The 21866-nt window shown below is 43.5% G+C and overlaps 1 protein-coding gene across 3 annotated transcripts; it reads left to right on the top strand.

Annotated features, from left to right (window-relative positions):
• Positions 1-670: 670 nt before the first annotated feature.
• Positions 671-19442, top strand: si:ch211-243j20.2 (uridine-cytidine kinase-like 1; the record flags this gene model as incomplete). 3 transcript variants are annotated; one of them, XM_048251255.1, is given in 13 exon segments in its annotated part: positions 671-789; positions 1961-2163; positions 3136-3242; positions 5356-5526; positions 7701-7772; positions 10211-10400; positions 10536-10597; positions 14513-14532; positions 15622-15720; positions 16118-16211; positions 16767-16829; positions 17688-17810; positions 19335-19442. In XM_048251255.1, coding segments are annotated over 13 exon segments (1392 nt in total), but the record flags the coding sequence as incomplete, so codon positions are not given.
• Between the last annotated feature and the right edge of the window lie 2424 nt (positions 19443-21866).

Genomic DNA, 21866 nt, shown 5'->3' with positions numbered 1-21866 from the left:
CACGATCTGTTCTATAAAGAGGTGTTTCTTCTTTTAAGGCAAGTGCATGAAGTAAAATCGATAAACTCCATTATTTGTTAATCGTTGTCTGGTAGAATCCTTTCTGCAGGTGAGCATCCGTTTCCTAATATATCTGATCAAGCCTGCCAGTGAGAAAACGAACAGCCTATGCTGCATTTATATTTTAGGAACGATGTAAGACGCACATCCTTATGGTTATAGTTATTATGGTTCATATTCAGAATCAGAGATTGATTTCTAAAATTGCCAACGTTTCTGCTCTTTGTGAGTTCGAACTAGAAAGTACCTACTAGGCATGCAACCTCGAGGATGTTTGTCGTGAAAGTCGGCTAAATAAATTAGCCCCGTATTCGCTCATGCATACCGTGTATAATCTGTGTAATCTTAGATAATACTTTACTCCTGACTGGTCCATAATCGTCCTCAATGAAATGAGCACTTTAATAAATCAACTGAACCATAACCATAAGGCTGTGCATCTTACATCGTTCCCAAATTATGTTCGTTTTCTCACTGACGGACTTGATTAGATCAATTAGGAAACTTACTAATGGTCACTGCCGAAAGGATTGTAGACATCCACGTTAAACTTCAGAATGCAAACTCAGCTGTGCGCCTAAAATGTGCTCGATGACGTCAGCGTACTTCCGCTTCGTCGGTGTGTGTACACGCTGCCTGACATGAAAACATGGCAGTGACAATGAACCAAGCCGATGTGCAGATGCAACCAAAGGAGGAGGGAGACGACGAAGATCGGTCGATTTCTAGGTCTGACAGGTAATTATTTTGTCAAAACTATTAAATAATCGGCCTTTTCTTTAGTAGCCTATATGATGAGCTTTTTTTCAAAAGCTGGACCGATTGCGGCTTAGCTTGTTAGCTTGCTGTAAAACGGATTAAAGGAATCGGCTGTACTAAATATAATTGATCTAAGATACAGAATCTTACTCCCGTTGTTGTGTAATGTTAGTAGATAGGTAAATTATTCTATTACAAAAGATTAACCCGTCCAGCGTTGATACAAGTGCCTGCGTATGTTGTACAAGCTTGTGGTCAGGCTAGTGTGTATGGTACGTTACGTGGCGTGATAACGCGTGGCCACACTGTAGAAGCAGAGCGTTAGGTGTTTGTCCGTTGTCAGTAGATGTGACGGGAGTGATGTTGTTATTCACATTACTTTTAGCAATGCCAAGTAAAGCATCCGTTAATGAATAGATTATTAAAACTCTGAAAAGTGTGAGCTTCACTCGAGTCCCGCCATAGCTAGCTAGCTTGCTTGCTAAAATTCTTCACGGTACTTTAATCTACAGTGCCTGCAATTGCGATTGATGGGGATACGGTTTTATCTATTGCCATATTTGACTGTCACAGCAACGAAATTTAAAGCTATACAGCTAACATTATATATCCAATACTTTAATTCCAGTTTATACTGACTAACACCACTCAATAGAAACCAGGAGGCCCCGTGGCCTTTGATGTGACGACGTTACAGGCTTTGCAAGCTAGCTATGGCTGATGGGGCTATCACTATTTCGCCATTCTGTATCCCGCTCCCAAGTGATGACGGCCTTACTCAGACGAGTATCCTCTGTTGGCTGAGCCATTGTGTGGTTTCCTGGAAGGGGGTTATGAGAGTTAAAACCTTTTCCCTCATCCCGCACTGATATTAATTAAAATGGTGGGTAGATACTTGTTCATGAGGCGATCCTTAAACACATGGATCCTCTCATCACTGCCCACTGGACAGTCCTCAGTAACCAAACTGCTCAGTTCAAAGTGGGTATACAGTGAGTTGACATGGCATGTCTGATGGCTAATGGGAAATGTACTATACTTATCATTATAATCTCACATATGTGAACTTGCATACCGGTACATGTAGGTTCAGAAACGTCTCATACCTCTCTTGCCATTAATCTCTTGTCTCATACTGCAGTGGTAGTGGAGATGATTCCATGGATGGTCTGTCGAAGCACAGATGCCCCCCGACGCCCTCACTGTCCCCACAGAAGCGGGCCACGAGTCAGAGTAAAACCGAACCACCTCTCTTGCGGACCAACAAGAGGACCATTTACACGGCGGGCCGTCCACCCTGGTACAATGTCACTGGGACCACTTTCAAGGAGGCATTTGTCATTGGTCAGTCCACAAAAACATGTTTCAGTAATTAGTCCCAATATATCGCTCAGCTAAAAACCTTTCAATTCAATTCAGTTTTGTTAATGTAGTTACAGATAATGAGAGTATGAGTCATAGCACTTTACAGGGCACAGCTTGAACTCAATTAAAAAGATAGATTATCAGTTAACGTTACATACTGTAGGTAGAAGAAGAGGAGTGAAGATAAGATTTGAGTTGAGATGGTATGGTGGTACCCTGGAGGTATTAGCAGTTCCCTACTCAGAGATGGGTATAACCTTTAGTTTGTTATTGCGTCCCTTTTGAAGCAATACACTTAAAGTTTATAGGACAGGAGAGTCAAACTATACCATGCAAGGTGTTCTCCAGACTAGGCATCGTTTCTACCGCTTATACAGATGCAGGAGAGAAGGGGAGCGAGACGGGAGAAATTGGAAAGAAGGAGCCTTGAGATCAGATGAGCGAGAGGGAGAGCTTTGCTTGGACGAGTGGCTTTGCTGCGTCGCTGATTGGCAGAGGTGTTTCCACTGGCTACTAGCCCCCACAGTCATTAGTATTCAGTGTGCTGCTTCTGCTGTGTCCAGCTGACGGGTTACTATTTCACACTCGGGTGTTCCTGGGTCGAATGTTCCTTTTAAAAAACAAAAAGGGAGGAAAAAGACGAGAGACTCCTCTGTCCGAGACTGCCGACGACTTCAGTCTGTAGGAGGCAGGAATATATCCATCCGAGCGGACATGACAACCAGCGCGTAGACAGGAGAGAGCAGGAAAATCAATGAGGAATGGGGAAAAATAAGAAAACATAGTGTCTCTCACAGGGTATGAAGGGGGCTCTAAGGTCACATCAGCAGTCAGGGATTTCAGTTTGTGCTTTGATGACATGGTGTCTGTTCAGGCAACTTGTTTGGTAGACTTAAATCCCTTTTAACCACAATTCTCTTATGGATTTGTACTGTATGCTTGTTTTTGCAGGTTTGTGTGGAGGCAGTGCCTCAGGGAAAACCACTGTGGCCAATAAGATCATTGAAGCACTAGATGTACCATGGGTAGTCCTGCTGTCCATGGACTCATTCTACAAGGTAAATTCATGATTGTCTATGACAGAAGATAATCAAATACAAATGACCGTTCAATATATTTTTTGTAACACTCTAGGAACCATTTAATACTGTTATAAACATTGGACAATAACCTCCACCATCATCAAACATGTCCTGAATGCCTTTTTAAAAAACGGGTGGAACAGAATTTGGAGTGAACACATAAGCAAAATATGATAGAATAAGTGAAAATAAGCAGTGAATTAGTTTGCAAGGAGTTGGCAGAAACGACCCTACTTTACCCACAGTATGCTGTAAGAAGACATACCATACATAACATCATGGTAATGGTGTGTGCATGAACATTGTTTCTGTTTAAAGTTCAAGCACAGCTACAAATGCATGTAGAATATGTAGAATATTTTGGGACATTGTGCACTATGGCTCCAGCCTCCAGGCATCCCAAAGTGCTTGGAGGAGAATGCTCAGCCCCTGTAGTTCTGCACCTGTCAGACAACAGCTTGGGATTAGGGGTCATTTTACCATGTACATTTATGTTTAATGAGTTTCCTAACTGGCAATACTATGTCCAACAGTCATGCTGATAAAGCAACTGTAATTGAGTGAAGGGTGAGGTAGGCTACACATGTGAGGTGTGTGTGTATGTGTGAGAGAGAGTTAGGGAGTGATGTGTGTGAATGACTATTTGGATGGGTGAGTGAATAGCCTTTACAATGTGTCATAATGTTATCATTCATCCTGTTAAGAATGTATATTTCAATAAAAACATGTGTAATGTTGGAAAATTAGGTAATGGCGCACTAGAATGGCAATGGTAAACTAGGCTTACACACAACAAAAATGAGCAGGGATCGGAGTAACAGTGAAACAGTCATGTTAAATTTCCCATAATGGAGATGATAAAATTAACAGTAATACTTCCTGCTCTAGACGTATAGGCCTACATAAGACATTGTGTAAAAAAGTAAAACATAATAGTGGGTCTGTGTTTCTGCCTGTGTGGCTACATGCCTCATATGAATATTATGAATGAAATGTATTTTTTTGGAGGCAATTTGTGGTGTGCTTGACTTTAGCCCACTAATTGCGTTAGTAATGCTCTATTCCCCACTCCAGTAGGAAGATCTGAGGCGAGGTACAGCTATCCCCTGCCCCCTCCTTCCCCTTCTAATGCCATCAGTCATTGATGATTATTCCATGATAGTTTCGGTTAGCTCCCGTGGAGCAAATTAAATTGTTTAGGCTCCCCTATACAACGAACATCACAGGATCAGAGGATCCATCACAAGATCACAGGATCCACTCAGTCAGACCACAAACGGGAGCACGTTCAGTGATGATCATTCCATTTCCTTTCTCATATCCTGTAGATAAGAGACCCTGCATTCCATGCAAAATAACACTGCGTTGCAGGTGTAATGTTAGATGAACTTGAGGCTGAAGTTGATATGGACAGGAAATAGTTATTTGAATTTAAAGTGGCAAAGTCCGAGTCAAGTCTGGAGACAATAGCATGGAAGTCCAAGTCGAGTTGCAAGTAATTTCTAATTTTGTCCTGTCTGAAGTCATCAAAATCGAGTCGACTCGAGTCATCGAATCGAGTGACTGAAGTCCACACCTCTGGCTATAAGCGTCACACTTTTGAAGAAAGTACGTTCTGCCAGGTGTGTGGTTAGGCACTCGATCAAACACAAGTCCTTGTGACAAATCACATCCTGTGATCCATTACATCATGTTAATGATCTGGTTGGGCTGTCTTAAAAAGGGAGCTACGAGCACGATGTGTGGGCACTGTAGTGGAGCCTCACAGTGTGCCAGGGTGCCTCTGGCTCTGTCCTGCACCCCTGTTTTGCCCACCATTAATCCCCATTTTGCTCTTTAATTGGCGAACCTCGTAATGATTAGCAGATCAAGGGCGCATTCACCCATCATCCATCTGTTTTATTCCACACGCGTTTTTAAATAAAGTGTTCTTAGCTTGGCTGCTAAGTTGATTTCTTTTTTTCTGTTATGTTTCATGGTGCTACAGGAGTGTGGTTGATTTCTAACATCAATAATCCATGCTATGGGGTAGTAGTGAGCACCATAAATGTTTATTGTTTTGTTTGTTTGTTTGCCCCTTTCACTGCAGGTGTTGTCCAAAGAGGAACAGGAGCTGGCAGCCAAGAACGAGTACAATTTTGACCATCCAGACGCCTTCGACTTTGAGCTGCTCGTGAACGTGCTGAAAAAATTGAAGAAGGGCAAAAGCGTCAAGGTGCCCGTCTACGACTTCAACAGCCACAGCCGTCGGAAGGAGTGGGTAAGAGCCAAGAGTTTTCTCATCGGGTTTGGCGGATTGTCAGATTGGACTGGGTGTGGAGGAAAATACAGGTGTTTGTGAACTGCTAAATGAATGTGCCTCTAGTCATGTTTGAAATGGTACACATGTAATTATTTTGATATGTCCTGTCCTGATAGAATTAATCTATATTGGTAAGAAAGCTTTATTGTGGACATGGGGCCCTAATTTAGAGTCGGGGTAAGGTGCAAAGTGGCATGCATGAGTTATGACTTCACCCACTGATTTTTGTGCTTAGGATCCTGCTCATATTAAAATATCAAATAGATTTGGCGTGGTTATTAAATTGGCTTTAGTTAGACTTTAGACCTCACACTTTGCCAGGCATTTAAATTAGAGCCCATAATATCTTCATGGCCGAGTTTCAACTACCTGCAGCATTTGGTGCAATTTTCTGTTGCCAATGAATTATGAATCTTAATCATTAAGTGGAAAGTAATAAGACATATTGTGGTTCCAGACCTGTGAATGTGAATGCATTTATGAAAAACGATTCTGTCGTTGCTTTTATGCTATCGCGTCTCAATGCAATTTCATGGCTGAGAGGACTGAAGCAGTTTTATTTTTGAGACTCTGGAATTTAAGGTGTTGGCACGGGGACACGTTTTTCGTTTTACGATTGTTTTCCAGGTGCAGTAAATGCAATTATCCCTCTCTGCTCTACCTGGGAGCCCCTATAAACTTAGCCAGGGGCTTCTGCGGGCCCCAGGCAAATGTTTATGGATGGAAGTGGAAGTGCTTCGATTTTAATCACCCTCTTATGAACAAGAAGAGTGACTCTTCATCTGTCCCCCATAGCCAGCAGAATTCCAGGGGTCACAGCAACCAACTGCAGTCTCTTAGAAGTCGATTAGAGTTCCAGGAGGTGTATTCAGTGACGGAATGGGGCGGAATCGACTGGAAGGGACCAGTTTCGGCCACTCTCGTGCATACTTTTGTGTGCACGACCCCTCGTTTCCGAGGGATCGATTGGAAGATGAACTGCCCATTGACAGTCCTCTTTCCTCTCTTCTCTGCTTTAATGGCATCGTGACGCCACTAAAGTCACGCGGCAGCAGGACCACAAAAAGAAACAGGAGCGTGACGGAGTGGCCATATATGGTGCATTGTCATCTCATTGGAGTCAGCCCTCGGTATCCTCACTCGTTTCACCTCATCTATGCAGCTTGGCACCATTTTCTCGGCCCACCACATCTTCTCCCTCAGTCATGGCAGTTGCAGTCTAGCACAGCTCATCTGAAGAATTTCTGAAGATTGTCTCGTGTGTGTGTGTGTGTGTGTGTGTGTGTGTGTGTGTGTGTGTGTGTGTGTGTGTGTGTGGTGGGGGGATGGGGGTAAAAAGAATCGAAGAATAATCACATTATCCTCCTGGCAGATAGCCGTGGAGTAGGGTAATTACACTGAGCACATCGCCTCGATTAGCACTGTAAATCAGAGAAGCAGGTCGGCGAGGGAGAACAAGAGGGAGAGAGGGGAAAACTCTCAGCAGCCAGAAGAGATGGCGATGATTTAAGTCTTGGCTTTGTTGTAAGCATGTCCTGGCACGAAGGAGTGTTGGGTGTGGAGTCGACTTCTAGGAATTCTATGCCCTCAGAAATCGACTGTATCCCAGTATCTCCCCTGGAGCCTCCCTTGGCAGCAGGTTTGCCCTTTAGATGGCAGCCTGGTACTAGTGCAGGCCGTTGAATTAGCCTGCCTTGTTGAGATGTCCAACCATTCTAAATACAACAAACTAATAACATTAGCTGTCTCAAGGTTTTTATTAAGCGCTGGTTTTCTATACTTCATATACTGTCTATAATTTCAATACCAACGTATTGACGTTTCATCTGCGGTTAAGAATAAGAAACTCAGTGATTAGCAGACAGAATCCCAGCATTATCGACTGAGGGATAAAATATAAGGTAGGATAACATGACAGGTGTTCGTGGTCGAATGTGAAGATTCGAGCATGAAGATTTTTTACAGTGGATTATGACCTTTTTAGAAGGCAGCGGCACATTAGGCCTCGGTAGGATGTTTTAATGAGTGGATAACACCGGCATTTCGACAGAACACCGGCAATATGCAGGAGGAAAATCCTATTCTGATTCTGGTTTATGGGCTGAATTATGTGCTTAATTTATGTTTTACAGAAAAATGTGTATGGGGCCAATGTTGTCATATTTGAAGGGATCTTGGCGTTTGCCAACAAGGAGCTGTTGAAGGTAAGGACGTGTTCTGTTTATCTCTTAAACATTTTTTTAATTCTCATCATGTTCCCAAAAGGGTTGGGGTTGGAATCTAGGATGGAGAACAGGAGATGTTCATGTCACACAGGAGATGTTGAAAAGAGTTAGGAGTCGGAGTGGGAGAGGATTACTAAGGAACTGAAGTGGAGTGTGCAGGGGGACAAAAGGGAGTGAAAGAGAAGTCTCAGAGAGAATGAGAGAGGAAAGGAGAGGAGAGGGAGGGACAGCGCTAGTGTCAGATTTCAAGTGAATGACCATGTGAATGCTCTAAGGCTCTCGTGAGGAAGAGACGAGTGAGTGAATGTAGGCGCTACCCTTCTCCATTGGGTGGCGCCACTGCTGCTCCCACCGCCATTGCTGCAGTACCAGCTCTGTGGTTGGTTAATGAGCCTGCCAGTCATGTGGAGATGGCAGCAGCTCTGATGAATGGAGCCACACCGCTGCACTGGAGGAACTGGCAGGAAATGATTTGCTCTCGGTTTGCACGTCGGCTCGGCAACAACCTGTGATGGGGTGGGAATCACCAGCTCGATTTAATCTGACTGTTCCGTTCAGTCATGAGCTCCAGGATGTGATTCGACCGCATCATAATTAATGTGGTGGTGCTGCAATTTGCTGATTTATAACTCCTAGTATTTTTTATTATTTGCTTTGGAAACATAATCAAAGAACCAAGCATTCAAAATATAATATAAATATAGTATAAAATATAATGATAAAATCAAAAGGATAGAAAGGATAAGAAAATCAATGCGTTGGAGTGGGATCAACTGTTTTTGTAATGTGGTTACTCTAGTAGTGTAATATTAAGCTGAAAACATTTTCATTTGAATGCTAAAAATTTAAGAAGGCGAGACCCAGTTTTCGACATGCTATTTCGGTTGCTATTCTCGATTAATCCAACCCCCTTCTCCCACTTAATGATGCCATTCTTGCTCTTGACATCCATTGAGAGTAACATGTGAGTGTTGCGATCCACCACCAAGAAAAAAACAAGAACAGATTCTGTTCTCGATTGATCATTATTGGTCCAAGGAATCTCTGCTTGTAAATCAGTGACTCAATGACACTCAGTCATGAGTCAGAAGTCAAGTTTTCTTTTTGCCCCCTTCTCTTCTGGTCTGGGCAAGACCTTTTTCATTCATCCGCAGCAATACTCCACTGGCTCTTTTGTGTGGACCGATCGTTCGGAGAGAAAGCGCTTTAAGAGATCCATACCAATTTAACAAGCGAGTAATTGTACGAGCCTCAGCAAAAGCCGCTCTGTTTAGAAGTGATTCATCACCCCAAACTTTTTTTGTTTTGTTATGGATGACTTGAGGGACAACTAAGAATAATGCACAGTGTTTTGTGTTTTCCCCATCTCGCTTGTTAACAGGAACCCCCTACCACCACCCCAGGAACCTGCTCTCCTGGGCCTCTTTACCGCCAAATGTTGCTCACTATTTTCCAAGTGCCTATTTTTGGATACGACCTTCCCTTGTGCTGGCTGGGAACATGTACGGCACGCAAACAAATATTTCACTGTCCGCAGCATTCTTATCTCTAACTCGTATGGCAGCTGTAGGATAGATAGATAGATAGATAGATAGATAGATAGATAGATAGATAGATAGATACTTTATTGATCCCCAAGGAGAAATTCAAGGAGATGGCTGGTGAAAGGGAGTGTGTTGGGGGTTATCCCCGCTTTAAAAGCCGTCTAAAGGGGAGATATGTGTGAGGCTGAGGTGATCGTGGAAAGGGGCCTGGCGTTACAGTGTGATGGACTGCCATGGCCTCTGTACTGGTAGTATTCGGGGCCTTTTTATGTGAACCTTTTTTTCTCATGGTGCACAGCACACACTTCATCCTTGGCCCTCTCTCAAGCTGACAGGTCTGCTTGCACTGCTGTTTGTGTATGTGTGTGTGTGTGAGAGTAGGAGTGTGTGTTTGGGATGTCTGATTTAGTGAGTTTTGGCTGTCTAGTTGTGTCTTTGATTTACACTTCCGTCTGTGTCATTGCCATCTATACACCATTTGGGGGTAGTTGCATTTTTCCCCCCTTATTCAGTGTAACATTGCAGCCATCGGTTCTAACTTTTTGCTGAGGTGAAAGAATTGAACTGTTCCCCTCCTGCATGTGTAGTTCCGATCCAACACAGCTGACAATAGATGTAGTCCTTGATGCAGAATAGAGATGTGTGGTGTATCTGAAAGCTAAAATCAATGTTAAATTAAGTATTGTTTCTTAGAAAACCGAGAATGATTTTGTGCTGTGTGAATCCATTGAAACTTTGTTCTGCTTGGCAAAAGCAGATCATTTGTTGCAGTATTAACCTCATTGCAAAATGGCACACTGAGGACTGTGAGTGTTTTGTCAGAAATGCATTGGATGACCCCCTGTTCTTGCTCCTAACCCCCCCCTCAAATAGACACTAGACATGAAGGTGTTTGTTGACACGGATTCAGACATCCGCCTGGTACGTCGTCTCAAGAGGGACATATCAGAGCGGGGTCGTGACATCACTGGCGTCATCAAGCAATACAATAAGTTTGTGAAGCCGGCATTTGAGCAATACATCGAGCCCTCTGTTCAGGTGGCAGACATTGTCGTCCCCAGGGGTACGTCAGAGTTGTTTGCTATGTTTTTTTGCACACCCATCATTAGGACCAATTTTAACACACATTTTCCTCTATCGTTCTGTGGACGAAATGGCCAAAGTACTCACAGGATGTATGGTGTTGTCTGTGCTGCAGGGGGCGAGAACTTTGTGGCTCTAGATCTGATCGTGCAGCATGTGCACAGCCAGCTGGAGAAGGTATGTCACCCAGACTTCTTTCTCTGTCCTTTGTGGTGTGTTTTTTACAATAACATCATCAAGTGTTGATGCTCAAATATAACCTCCCTGGAATTTGTGTTATGCATGTTTGTTTGTTTTTTTCATGCAACCCATGTCATAATATCATACTATGACGTGTTGTAATAATCAACTCTCAAAATGAATACAATGTGAATTTATGACCAGATGTATTATTATGCATTTTATGACTATTAGTACAGTTCTTTCTGAGCTTGACAGTAGATACATAGCTAATGTGATATTTCACTGGATGGCAAAAAGTTTGCCTGTAGTTTGCCCAAGAATCATGCTGGTAGTGTTAACATCTTTGCTGTCTATGTCATTGCTACTGAAAAATTTGTTTTTTTTAACAACTATGCCAATGAGGGCAAAGATGTTTACATTTACCATCGCCTCCCTTGGCTGTGATTGGAATCATTGAAGTACAGGCTCCCCCTAGTGGCCTGTTTCCCTCATCGACAGTACAGTGACGCGCACATACGCACGCACACACACATACAAGGTTTACCAGTGGGCTAATGTCTACTGCAGCCACACATTAGCAGATGGTACAAAGCAATGATCATAAGAGCAAAAGACTATTACGACTCGAGGCATATAGAGAGGAGCAGGCAACTGTGTCTCATCAGTGATGCCTTATACTCCGGGATCTTACTCAAGCAGACCTTCGCTAGGCTGTCATCAGCACCCTTCTGCTCTGCGATCGCTGGAACGGCGGCTTCTTTTTATGGCCTCAGCCCTCGTCTGCCATCCATCATGAGGGGCCTAACATTAACGCGACAGGCTGTAGCTCTTAGTTAAAGACAAGATGGAACGTCTCGACCTGGGACCTTCATGAAAAGGACTGGTTTCTGTTGCATTCAATCACTGTCCAGGCTCATGTAGGAAGGGCCAGAGCCTGTAAGTGCAGTCTGGATGGGATTCACCATCTTTAGCTTACCATAGAGTCGGACTCTCCTTTCACTCTCCCATAAACCCTCATTTACACACTAATATGAGTGTGCACCAGGCATGCACATTAACAAATGCTCTTCGTGCTTGAAAAAAAAGCCAGGCATTAAAGATTCTTCCTGAATGAAGTCCCATTCCTTGCTTGACGGTGTTTATCAAGTCATGAATTATCTCTCAGGAGAGACAGAGCGAGAGAGAGAGAGAGAGAGAGAGAAAGAGAGAGAGGGAAATGCTAAAAGAAAGATAGAAAAGCCAGATAATGCGGTGGGAGTGATGCTCCTCCAGGGATCCATCGGGCTGGGGGAGGAGGTGACTGATTACAGCTAATGAAGCGTGGCCCTCTGCCGACAGAGAGAAAGATGTCATAAAGCACCACTGCAGAGACTCGTGACCACGGCTCGCAGCCCCGTTCGCCCCCCAATGCAGAAACCTAAGTAGAATTTATGCTCAGTCGTAAGCCCTTCATCATCCTGGACCATTGTCTGTGGACAGTGACCTTCCAGGCTTTTTGACTAAATAACGGGTAGAATCAATCAGTGCGACTTTGCCAAAAGAGCTAGACAAACACTATGGAAATGGCTTGCACTCACTATTGTGCAAAATAAGATTTTGTATTAGCATATTTTCTACCACAGAGCACTATGTGTCAGTTTGATCAGAACAGAGTCTCAACATGTTACCTACTAGTGTTGAGTCACATGTCTCATGCATTTAATCAAGACATTTTTTGAGTGATGACGTGACTTTATCATGTCACCTGTGATCAAAACAATGTCTGTTCGCTTAAGCCATCCTTACACCAGAAGACTTTGACAAGATTTGGGAAAGATTCTTGAAAGATTTTAGTCTTTTTAGTAAAGCTTGAATGGCATTAGTTAAAAGACTCCAATCTTTCAAGAATCTGTCCCAAATCTTCAAGTCTTCTGATGTATGGGTTGCATTACTTGTATTTTGAGGGCATGGTGGAGCAGCGGTATCGTCACTACCTAATGCCATTGGGAGTCTGTGTTGCTTTGAATAAAGGCGTCTGCTAAATACCAGTCAACTTTATTTAACTTAGAGCCACATAGTAGTTCATGTTGGACAGGGAAATTCTCCCGTTGTCCAGAATTTTTGCATTGCACTGCATTATCTTACATGTGAAGTCGGTGTTCTAACTGAATGACTCGTTGATTTAAGACTCGGGTTCATTCTGCACTCCATTTTCATGAGTTCTGTTTTTTATTGTTGTTTTTATTTTCTCTCCCACCCAAAACCCCCTCCCACCCCTGCGTGTACCCTTCGTAACGAACCGCTTGCTAAATCCCCCCCCTCCCACACTCGACCGAACGCTCTCTTAACATCTCAGCGTGAAAGCACCGTGAGGTATGGCGTCCACCTTCCTCCCTCGTCATCTCTTATCCCGCTCTTCCACCTCCTCCATTGCCTTCTTTCTTAACGTTCATCATTCCTCAAATATCAGGCTCGGGTGCGTTTCCCATCGTTAAGCACCCTAACTACTGCCATTGAATGATAAACAGTGACAATAATTCTGTAGTTTTTTTTTTTTTTTTTTTTAACCCTTTCACGTAGCTACCACAATGGTTGTTTCGCAACGCTAATGGGAAATGTACTCCTGAGCAGGAGAGACAAAAAGGACACATGCCCTGTATGGTCTCCTCACTAAGAGCTCCCAGTTGGGTGGGGTGGGGGAGGAAGAGATGGAGCACTGTAGCTGAGCTTTTAATGATTATGGCCAAGGCAGCCATGATGAGTCTCTGTTATCACCTCATTAATGAGCGATCAGGAATGAATTTTATGATTAACTTTTAAAAGACCTGCCAGGTTGGGTGAGTGGGGAGCTATGGGGAAAACAACCTGCCAGGTTGGGTGAGTGGGGAGCTATGGGGAAAAAGACCTGCCAGGTTGGGTGAGTGGGGAGCTATGGGGAAAACGACCTGCCAGGTTGGGTGAGTGGGGAGCTATGGGGAAAAAGACCTGCCAGGTTGGGTGAGTGGGGAGCAATGGGGAAAAAGACCTGCCAGGTTGGGTGAGTGGGGAGCTATGGGGGAAAAGACCTGGCAGGTTGGGTGAGTGGGGAGCTATGGGGAAAGAGATCTGGCAGGTTGGGTGAGTGGGGAGCTATGGGGAAAAAGACCTGGCAGGTTGAGTGGGGGAGCTATGGGGAAAACGTCTTAGTTGGCCAAAGAGCGGTGTTCCATTTGTCTCTCCTGAAGAAACAGCTGTTTTTGGCAGCAGGCGCTAACATGAGGGAGGGGTGGATGTGTATTTCAGAGACTGGTGGCTAATCTGAACATCTTCACTTGGTAAACAGGCAGCAATCATTGCACTCTGCAACTAGGTCTCTTTATGACCTCCATAGCTGAATTCCTTCACAGATAACATGGCCAGTTTCCAATAGATGGATTAAGTCTAGTCCTGGACTAAAAGAAAAATTCTCTTTAATCTAGGACTAGGCTTAATCCATGTACAGGAAACTGTCTGTAATTCATTTTTTTTTTTAGTTAATCATGTTAAGTTTTAGCTTCAAATTCTGTTGCTCCACCACTGGTCTGAATCAAGCACCACCCCACCCTGAAAGCATCCCTACACCCCAAAGTGAGAGGGGGTCTCCTCTCCCCTTTGGTCCTGGGGGGATCCCCTCTCAGTGCGGCGACAGACTCGGTGCCACAACCAAGTGACTGAGCTCTAATTTGGGACGTTCTTTTTCCCTCTTGTTGTTTCTCTTTTCTCTCTCCCATCCCTTTCTCTCTCTCTCTCTCTCTCTCTCTCTCTCTCTCTCTCTCTCTCTCTCTCTCTCTCTCTCTCTCTCTCTCTCTCTCTCTCTCTCTACTTCTTCCTGTGTCTGTCTCTTTCTGTCTCCTGTTTTCTGTCTTTTGCGCTCCCCTATGTACGTCAATGAATATTTGTCATCTTCTCCAGAGGAAGCAGCGTGGGGATATGTGAGAATAAATTCCTGCATCTTTGTTGTTGTGATCTCCCTTATCTTATTTAACAAAGTTCATCAATGTGAAATTCTTACATTTTTAATCTAATGATAGTTATTTTAATTACTAACTTTTATTTTTTTATCCAATTAGGATTTGGCACATTTTGTTGCCAGATACGTATTGGTGGTCTCATGGGCATGTCTCATAATGAAGTCTCATATTTAAAGCACACTGAAATACTCCAGGATTTGATTATTGCCAAAGAAGAAATTAGCTCAATTTTGAACTCATATTTGACTGATTTCGACTTGACCAAGGTGGCTCTATGCTACCAATTAGTTGAATTGTAAATCAGATTGTTAGACGACATGTAGCATCTGTATGATTTCTGTTTGCTACAGCACTTATACCTTATATAATTTCATTTTAATTTTGAGTTTTGCCTACAACTCACAAGTCCAGGAGTATAGGATTATGGTCATGCTGTCTAGAATATCACCTAGATTAGATGTTTGATGGCTGGTAGTTGATTGTAGGTCCATGAAACCACCACATGGTATCCAAACTAAAGGGAGTAGGCTAGAGAGTGTTTGAGTGCTGGCATCAACAATGTTTAATGCATGACCAAGACAAAGCATTTCTACTACATTAGTCATTCATATGATTGATTGTGTGTTTTGGAAGTATGTTAAATGGCATATTTTAATTGACATAGGCACATAGCCATTAACATCTATTTGTTAAAGGTTAGTCACAATTGACTTGTTTGTGCTGCATTAAAACACCACCTATGATCATTTGACTCTAAACGTGTGGTGATCTATAACCCCAGTGTGGCACATCGCTTTTGTCAGCTCTTCTGGATTAACACCCTGCAGTGTAACCTGACTTGTCACTGACACCCTGACATTTTTAATGTCAAAACGTCAACATGATAAAAAGGTAAAAGAGGAGGAATAGGAAACTCTCTTGGGGGTTCACTTCCCCTCCTCTTTACCCTTATGTTACAGGTTTGCGTTTTGTTGTAAAAAAAAAGTATATTTCACCTTGCATTTCATGACCAACTGACCAACCACAATCCCCTAATGTGTCTGCTGACAGGTCAGCCCTGGCCACAGCGCATCAGGGCCAGCCGCTACCCAAGACCCTCACGGTCCTGGAAAGCACACCGCAGGTCCGCGGCATGCACACCATCATCAGGTACAATCCCCAATAGCTCAGAAGCATGGCAGGCTGGATGTTAAAGAAGAACAGCTGTGATCGTATGCTCACTGTTCTATCGTTTACACGTACCTCATACCACACAAGACCACAGGGTACTGTGCTCACACGTGTTCACTATCTTAAACATGCATCTAAGGACCTTGCACCATGTGGAGAATTTTGTGTAGAGCATTCAGAGATGAATGACCATTGGTAGGAATCAGACACTTGGGAGTCGGGCCACTTTCAGCCACTGCCCCCCTGCAGCGTCCTCATCTGACCCTTCACAGAGGCTAAAAATGATCCTCCATAAAGTTGCCACTTCTTTTTCTCCTGCAAAGGTAAATCACCTGTCTGTTCCTCAACCCCCCCCCCCCCCCCCGTCCCCTCGTAGGAATAAGGACACGAACCGCGATGAATTCATTTTCTACTCCAAGCGATTAATGAGGCTGCTGATTGAGAGGGCTCTCTCCTTTCTGCCCCTCAAGGTGAGTCCAGCGGCCCTTCATTCAGCCCACTGACCTCCATTATACTACAGAGCTACTCCACTCTGCACCACTGACCTCCATTATACTACAGAGCTACTCCACTCAGCCCACTGACCTCCATTATACTACAGAGCTACTCCACTCAGCCCACTGACCTCCATTATACTACAGAGCTACTCCACTCAGCCCACTGACCTCCATTATACTACAGAGCTACTCTGCACCACTGACCTCCATTATACTACAGAGCTACTCTGCTCTGCACCACTGACCTCCATTATACTACAGCTACTCCGCTCTGCACTACTGACAACAGGGAAGCCATGGCTATCTGGTAGATGTCATTATATTGAGGCTGTGTCAGACTTAATGGGTCTTTGATAGAGGCTGGTGTATTGAAGGAGAGGTCGGGAAGGGCGGTGATTTATAATTACCAGAAATGTAAATGGGATGTTAAAATGTTGTGGTTAATGGAAGTCTGCATGTGGAAGGTTTGTTGTTGTTCCTGAGTCAAGATTTTGCTAACATGTTTTTTTATTTCCATGTCCCATGCAGCCTGTGTCTGTGGAGACGCCTCAAGGGGCCATCTATGAGGGGAAGAGGCTCAGTGGAAAAAGGGTATGTTTGTTTTTCTGGAAACGTCCTTTGATAGTGTTGGTAGCACAGCCCCAGTGGTAAGGGTCTGTATCGTAACTCCCCCTATTACCGTCGGTCCCGTATTTCCACCGTCTTGCGTGTATGTGTCACTTAATATCAATTTCTATACAAACCAAGACAGCAGACTCCTAAAGAAACGCAACCACCCACACCATAGGTGTATCTAAATTAGCTATGTACCAAAAATGACATTTTACCGTGACTCAAAGAGCTGTAGACAGTGTTGTAAGGCTGCGTGTACACAACCGCTTGGAGCTCCAGTGGAATTTTAATTTCACGACGAGAATTCTCGGTCTAACCGTTCATGTGCCGTTGAAACGGTGTAAATAGGCGACCCATCAGGCCAGCACTGTAACTCCGAGCGTGGTAAACAAAATTGGATATTTCAGGCAGTAAATGCTCCCGTTAACAAACAAACCAGATTTTGTTCAAATCTACACACCTATGGCTACTGAAAAATGTCAGGTTAATTTAGCAAACGTTATTTTGAAGTGTTAAAAAACATCGTTGTTTTAGAATTTCTGAACAAAAGTGGTGATAATTGGGGGTGTTACTATAGTGATTTTATTGATAAGACCCCAACTCAATTGTGCACTTTTAAAAATGGGATCCGTTTTGGACCAGTAGATGTTGGACCGGTATTTATGATGTGATGTGCTTTATGATTAGGCATGTGTGTGTTTTGAGGTTGTGTGGTTTGGACGGTTATACATTAGAAAAGTAAGGGACCACTGTATGCAGGTAATGTTGGCAGTGTGTGTGTGTGTGTGTGTGTGTGTGTGTGTGTGTGTGTGTGTGTGTGTGTGTGTGTGTGTGTAGATCAGTGGGGTGTCTATCTTGCGAGCAGGCGAGACGATGGAGCAGGCCCTGATGGCCGTCTGTAAGGACATCCGTCTGGGGAAGATCCTCATCCAAACCAATCACGACACTGGAGAACCCGAGGTATCGCACCACACACACTTTCACAAAAGAAAACTATGGAGGAATGTTTTCTATTGTGTTTTCTTTTTGTATTCCTCATTGTTGATACCCTGAACCAGAGGGAGTTGGGGGGGCACCTCAAGTACTGCATGTAGTCCAGACAGACCTGGGCAAGCTGACCCAGAGGAAGTGATAAACTTCCTAATAGAAGAACCTAGAAGTTTCGTCACCTAACAAAACATAGTCCAAAGGCTCTTCTTTTTCGAGGCGTACCAGTTGCTATTAACATAAATTGTCACTAAACCACACAGTTGAAATTCCACCCCGGCAGCCGTGGCCTACTGGTTAGAGCTTCGGACCTGTAACCGGAGTGTTGCCGGTTTGAACCCCGACCAGTAGGAATGGCTGAAGTGCCCTTGAGCAAGGCACCTAACCCCTCACTGCTTCTCGAGCGCCGCTGTAGCAGGCAGCTCACTGAGTCAGGATTAGTGTGTGCTTCACCTCACTCTGTGTTCACTGTGTGCTGAGTGTGTTTCACTAATTCACGGATTGGGATAAATGCAGAGACCAAATTTCCCTCACAGGATCAAAAGAGTATATATACTTATACTTATACTTATACTTGTGGTCTTCCTATAGTAGTTCAGCTGGACGTCAGTCCAGTCAAAGAGGATTTGTGTACTGCAAACTGTTGCCCCATGTCCATGAGCTTTTCCATCAGTCTTGCTCTTTGTTAGCTTAGAGAGCTAATGTATGAGTGAAGAGGTTACATGTGTCCTTGTGTTGACATCCTTGAAAAGGGGGCGCGTTTGATTTATCCCACAACGCCAGCACACATAAACAAACTATAACACACACGCTGTCTGCTGCCTGCTGATCTATGCTGCACTCCACACACCCAGTTACATACTCTTTCATGCCCTCTCTCTCTCTCTCTCTCTCACTCTCTCACACACACACACACACACACACACACACACAAACACACAAACAAACACACAAACAAACATAAGTCATAAACCTCCTGTCCCATGCATTTTCTTATCCGTGCCATATCAGTCCTTTTTGTCCTCAGTCCAAGCCATTTGTCAAGCCTACAGCTAACCAATGACCTTATGTTCAGCTGCAATACAAACACCTTGCAACAGTTTTGCAGTGTTTTACGTTAAGCCATTAACTTTGCTGTCAATGATGCGTGTCCAATGCAGAATTTTAATATTTGTTTGGCCTGTTGATGTTTGATTTATATACAAGACTCCTTCAATAGCCAATCAACGCAAAAATAAAACGAGCCATTAACTCAAGCAATTCATTCTCTAACATTAAGTATGGAGATTATTGATGACTGTTCCAGTAGCCGTACATAATGGACTGCAGAGGTGGTACTGTAATGCGATCACATTGACAAGTAGAAGCATAACGGGCATAACGAGTCAAGCTGTGGTACAAGTAACTAATTTAGCAAAGTTATTTAATGAGTGATGAGTAAGGAAGCCTTTGTGTAAAGTGCTATTGTAGCTTTATGGTTGTTTCTCTCTCTTACAGCTCCACTACCTGCGCCTGCCAAAGGACATCACTGAGGACTACGTGATCCTGATGGACAGCACTGTGTCCACTGGGGCTGCAGCCATGATGGCCGTCAGAGTGCTTCTGGTGAGGGGATGCTTGAAGTTGCTATTACGTAACTTTATTTGTTATTTAGTGAGTTTCTAGTGATCCAAGGACAGTAGTTCCAGGGGATGATAGTTCCATTTAACAGGGACGCTACACCGGACACGTAACTGAAGCGTTTCGTTCGCAGAGCATCTGCTGCAACAATTAGCTTCCACTATGACCAATGGACCTGGCTACACCAGACGTATTGGTGGCGTGTGCGTTCAAAAAAATTAGACCAGTGTTTTTGCACTACGCGAATGGAGCACTTCAGTTGCTGACCCGGTGTAGCCTCCCTGTATCCCTGTTGAGGGTTCTAGTCCTCGCTTAGGGGCACAGAAGTGGCAGCCACAAACTCATGACCACTAGACCACCACTGCCCCTATACTTTACCAATATGTAGTGAATGTACGGACTCACAAACTGCTTAATTCATAACTGAGTATCTGAATCCAGTCCTTGAAGTTGTAGACAGTCAGTATTGTCCTGAAGTCCTGAAGCCAGGTCAACCTGAAGGGCCAGAGGAGTTTATGGTTATGGTTATGGATTTAGCAGACGCCTTTGTCCAAAGCGACACATAAATACAAAACAACATAATAATATTTAAAATTGAACAGGGAATAGATTAAAATGTAGGTCAAATATAGTAAGGAGAATAGTTGTAGTACACAATAATATCAATTCAAGCAATAGCCTAATAAAAAGCAATGTAAAAAAGGGGAAAGGCAATAATAAAAACAATAATGTCAATTCAATCAATAATATAAAAACAATGACGTGCTAAGACTACATTAAGGAGAATATCAATAATAAACAATAATGTCAAATTAATTAACAGCCCAATTAAAATAAAACAACATTATATAAACCATAACACATAAGCGCTTAAACAACTAAGTATATGTTGAATAGGAATGTCTTTAGACCCCTCTTAAGCGACCCAAAACTACCACAGGAACGGAGAGCACTGGGCAGTTCATTCCACCAACATGGAACCACTGAAGAAAAGAGTCTGGAATTAGACCCAGTTTTTCATGACTGGTCGACACAACATACGCTCACCAGAAGACCGCAGTGGGCGGTTGGGGATGTAAGGCTTGATTATTGAATTAAAATATCTAGGAGCAGATCTAGTTAGTGTCCTATAGGCCAAAGTGAGAGATTTAAATTTAATTCTGGCTACTATAGGGAGCCAATGGAGAGTAACTAGGAGAGGAGTTACATGTGTCCTCTTTGGCTGATTGAAGACCAGGCGTGCTCCAGCATTTTGAATCAGCTGTAATGATCTTGTTACACAAGCGGGTAAGCCAGCTAATAGTGAATTACAATAGTCCAGCTTAGAGATGACCATGGTCTGAACAAGAAGTTGTGTAGAATCTTGTGTCTGGTATGATCTTCCTAATGTTGTAAAGCATAAACCGACATGATTTTGCAATAGAAGCTATATGCTCAGAGAAGTTAAGTCGGTCATCAATTACAACGCCCAAGTTTCGTGCCGATCTAGTTGGGGTCGGTGAAGTTGAGTCAAGCTGGATGTTAATCTGTTGGGGAATAGCTGTTTTAGTTGGAAACACCAAAAACTCTGTTTTTTGAGAGATTGCTGAAGGTGCCGATCTTTCATCCAGGCTGAAATATCCTTAAGGCATGCAGAAATCCGGTGGGAAACACTAGAGTCATCAGGTGGGAAAGACCGGTAAAGTTGAGTGTCGTCTGCATAACAGTGATGGTCAAATCCATGGGAGCGAATGGTATCACCTAAGGAAGTGGTGTAAATAGAGAAAAGCAAGGGTCCTAATACTGATCCCTGAGGCACACCTGTGGTGAGGTCATGAGACTTAGATACCTGTCCCTGCCAAGACACGTTGAAAGAACGCCCTTTAAGGTAAGATTCAAACCAGTCAAGAGCTTTTCCAGAAATTCCCAGTTCAGATAGTATAGATAGGAGAATGTCATGGTTAACAGTATCAAAGGCTGCAGATAAATCTAGTAGAATTAATACTGATGACTGAGCAGAGGACTTAGCTACTCTCAATGCTTCAGTCACAGACAGAAGAGCAGTTTCAGTAGAATGACCACTCTTGAAACCAGACTGTATAGGGTCTAGTAGATTATTCTGATGAAGAAAGTCACAAACTTGCTTGAAGACCACTTTCTCCAAAACCTTTGACAAGAAAGGAAGAAGGGAGACAGGTCTGTAGTTCTTCACCTCAGTTGGATTAAGTGTACTTTTTCTTTAGCAGAGGTGTAACCCTAGCCTGTTTAAAAGAATAAGGAACTATTCCAGAACTGAGTGAAGCATTAAATACATGTGTGTCTGCTGGTAGAACAGCGGGTGAGATAGACTGTAGAAGAGTGGACGGGACAGGATCTAATGGGCATGTTGTTGGGCGACATCGCTGAAGCAATTGAGAGACTGCTTCCTCA

This window comes from Alosa alosa, chromosome 8, assembly GCF_017589495.1.
Source record: "Alosa alosa isolate M-15738 ecotype Scorff River chromosome 8, AALO_Geno_1.1, whole genome shotgun sequence".
Lineage (NCBI taxonomy): Eukaryota > Metazoa > Chordata > Actinopteri > Clupeiformes > Clupeidae > Alosa > Alosa alosa.
Note: the sequence above shows the minus strand (reverse complement) of the source record. Positions and strands in the feature narration are given on the sequence as shown.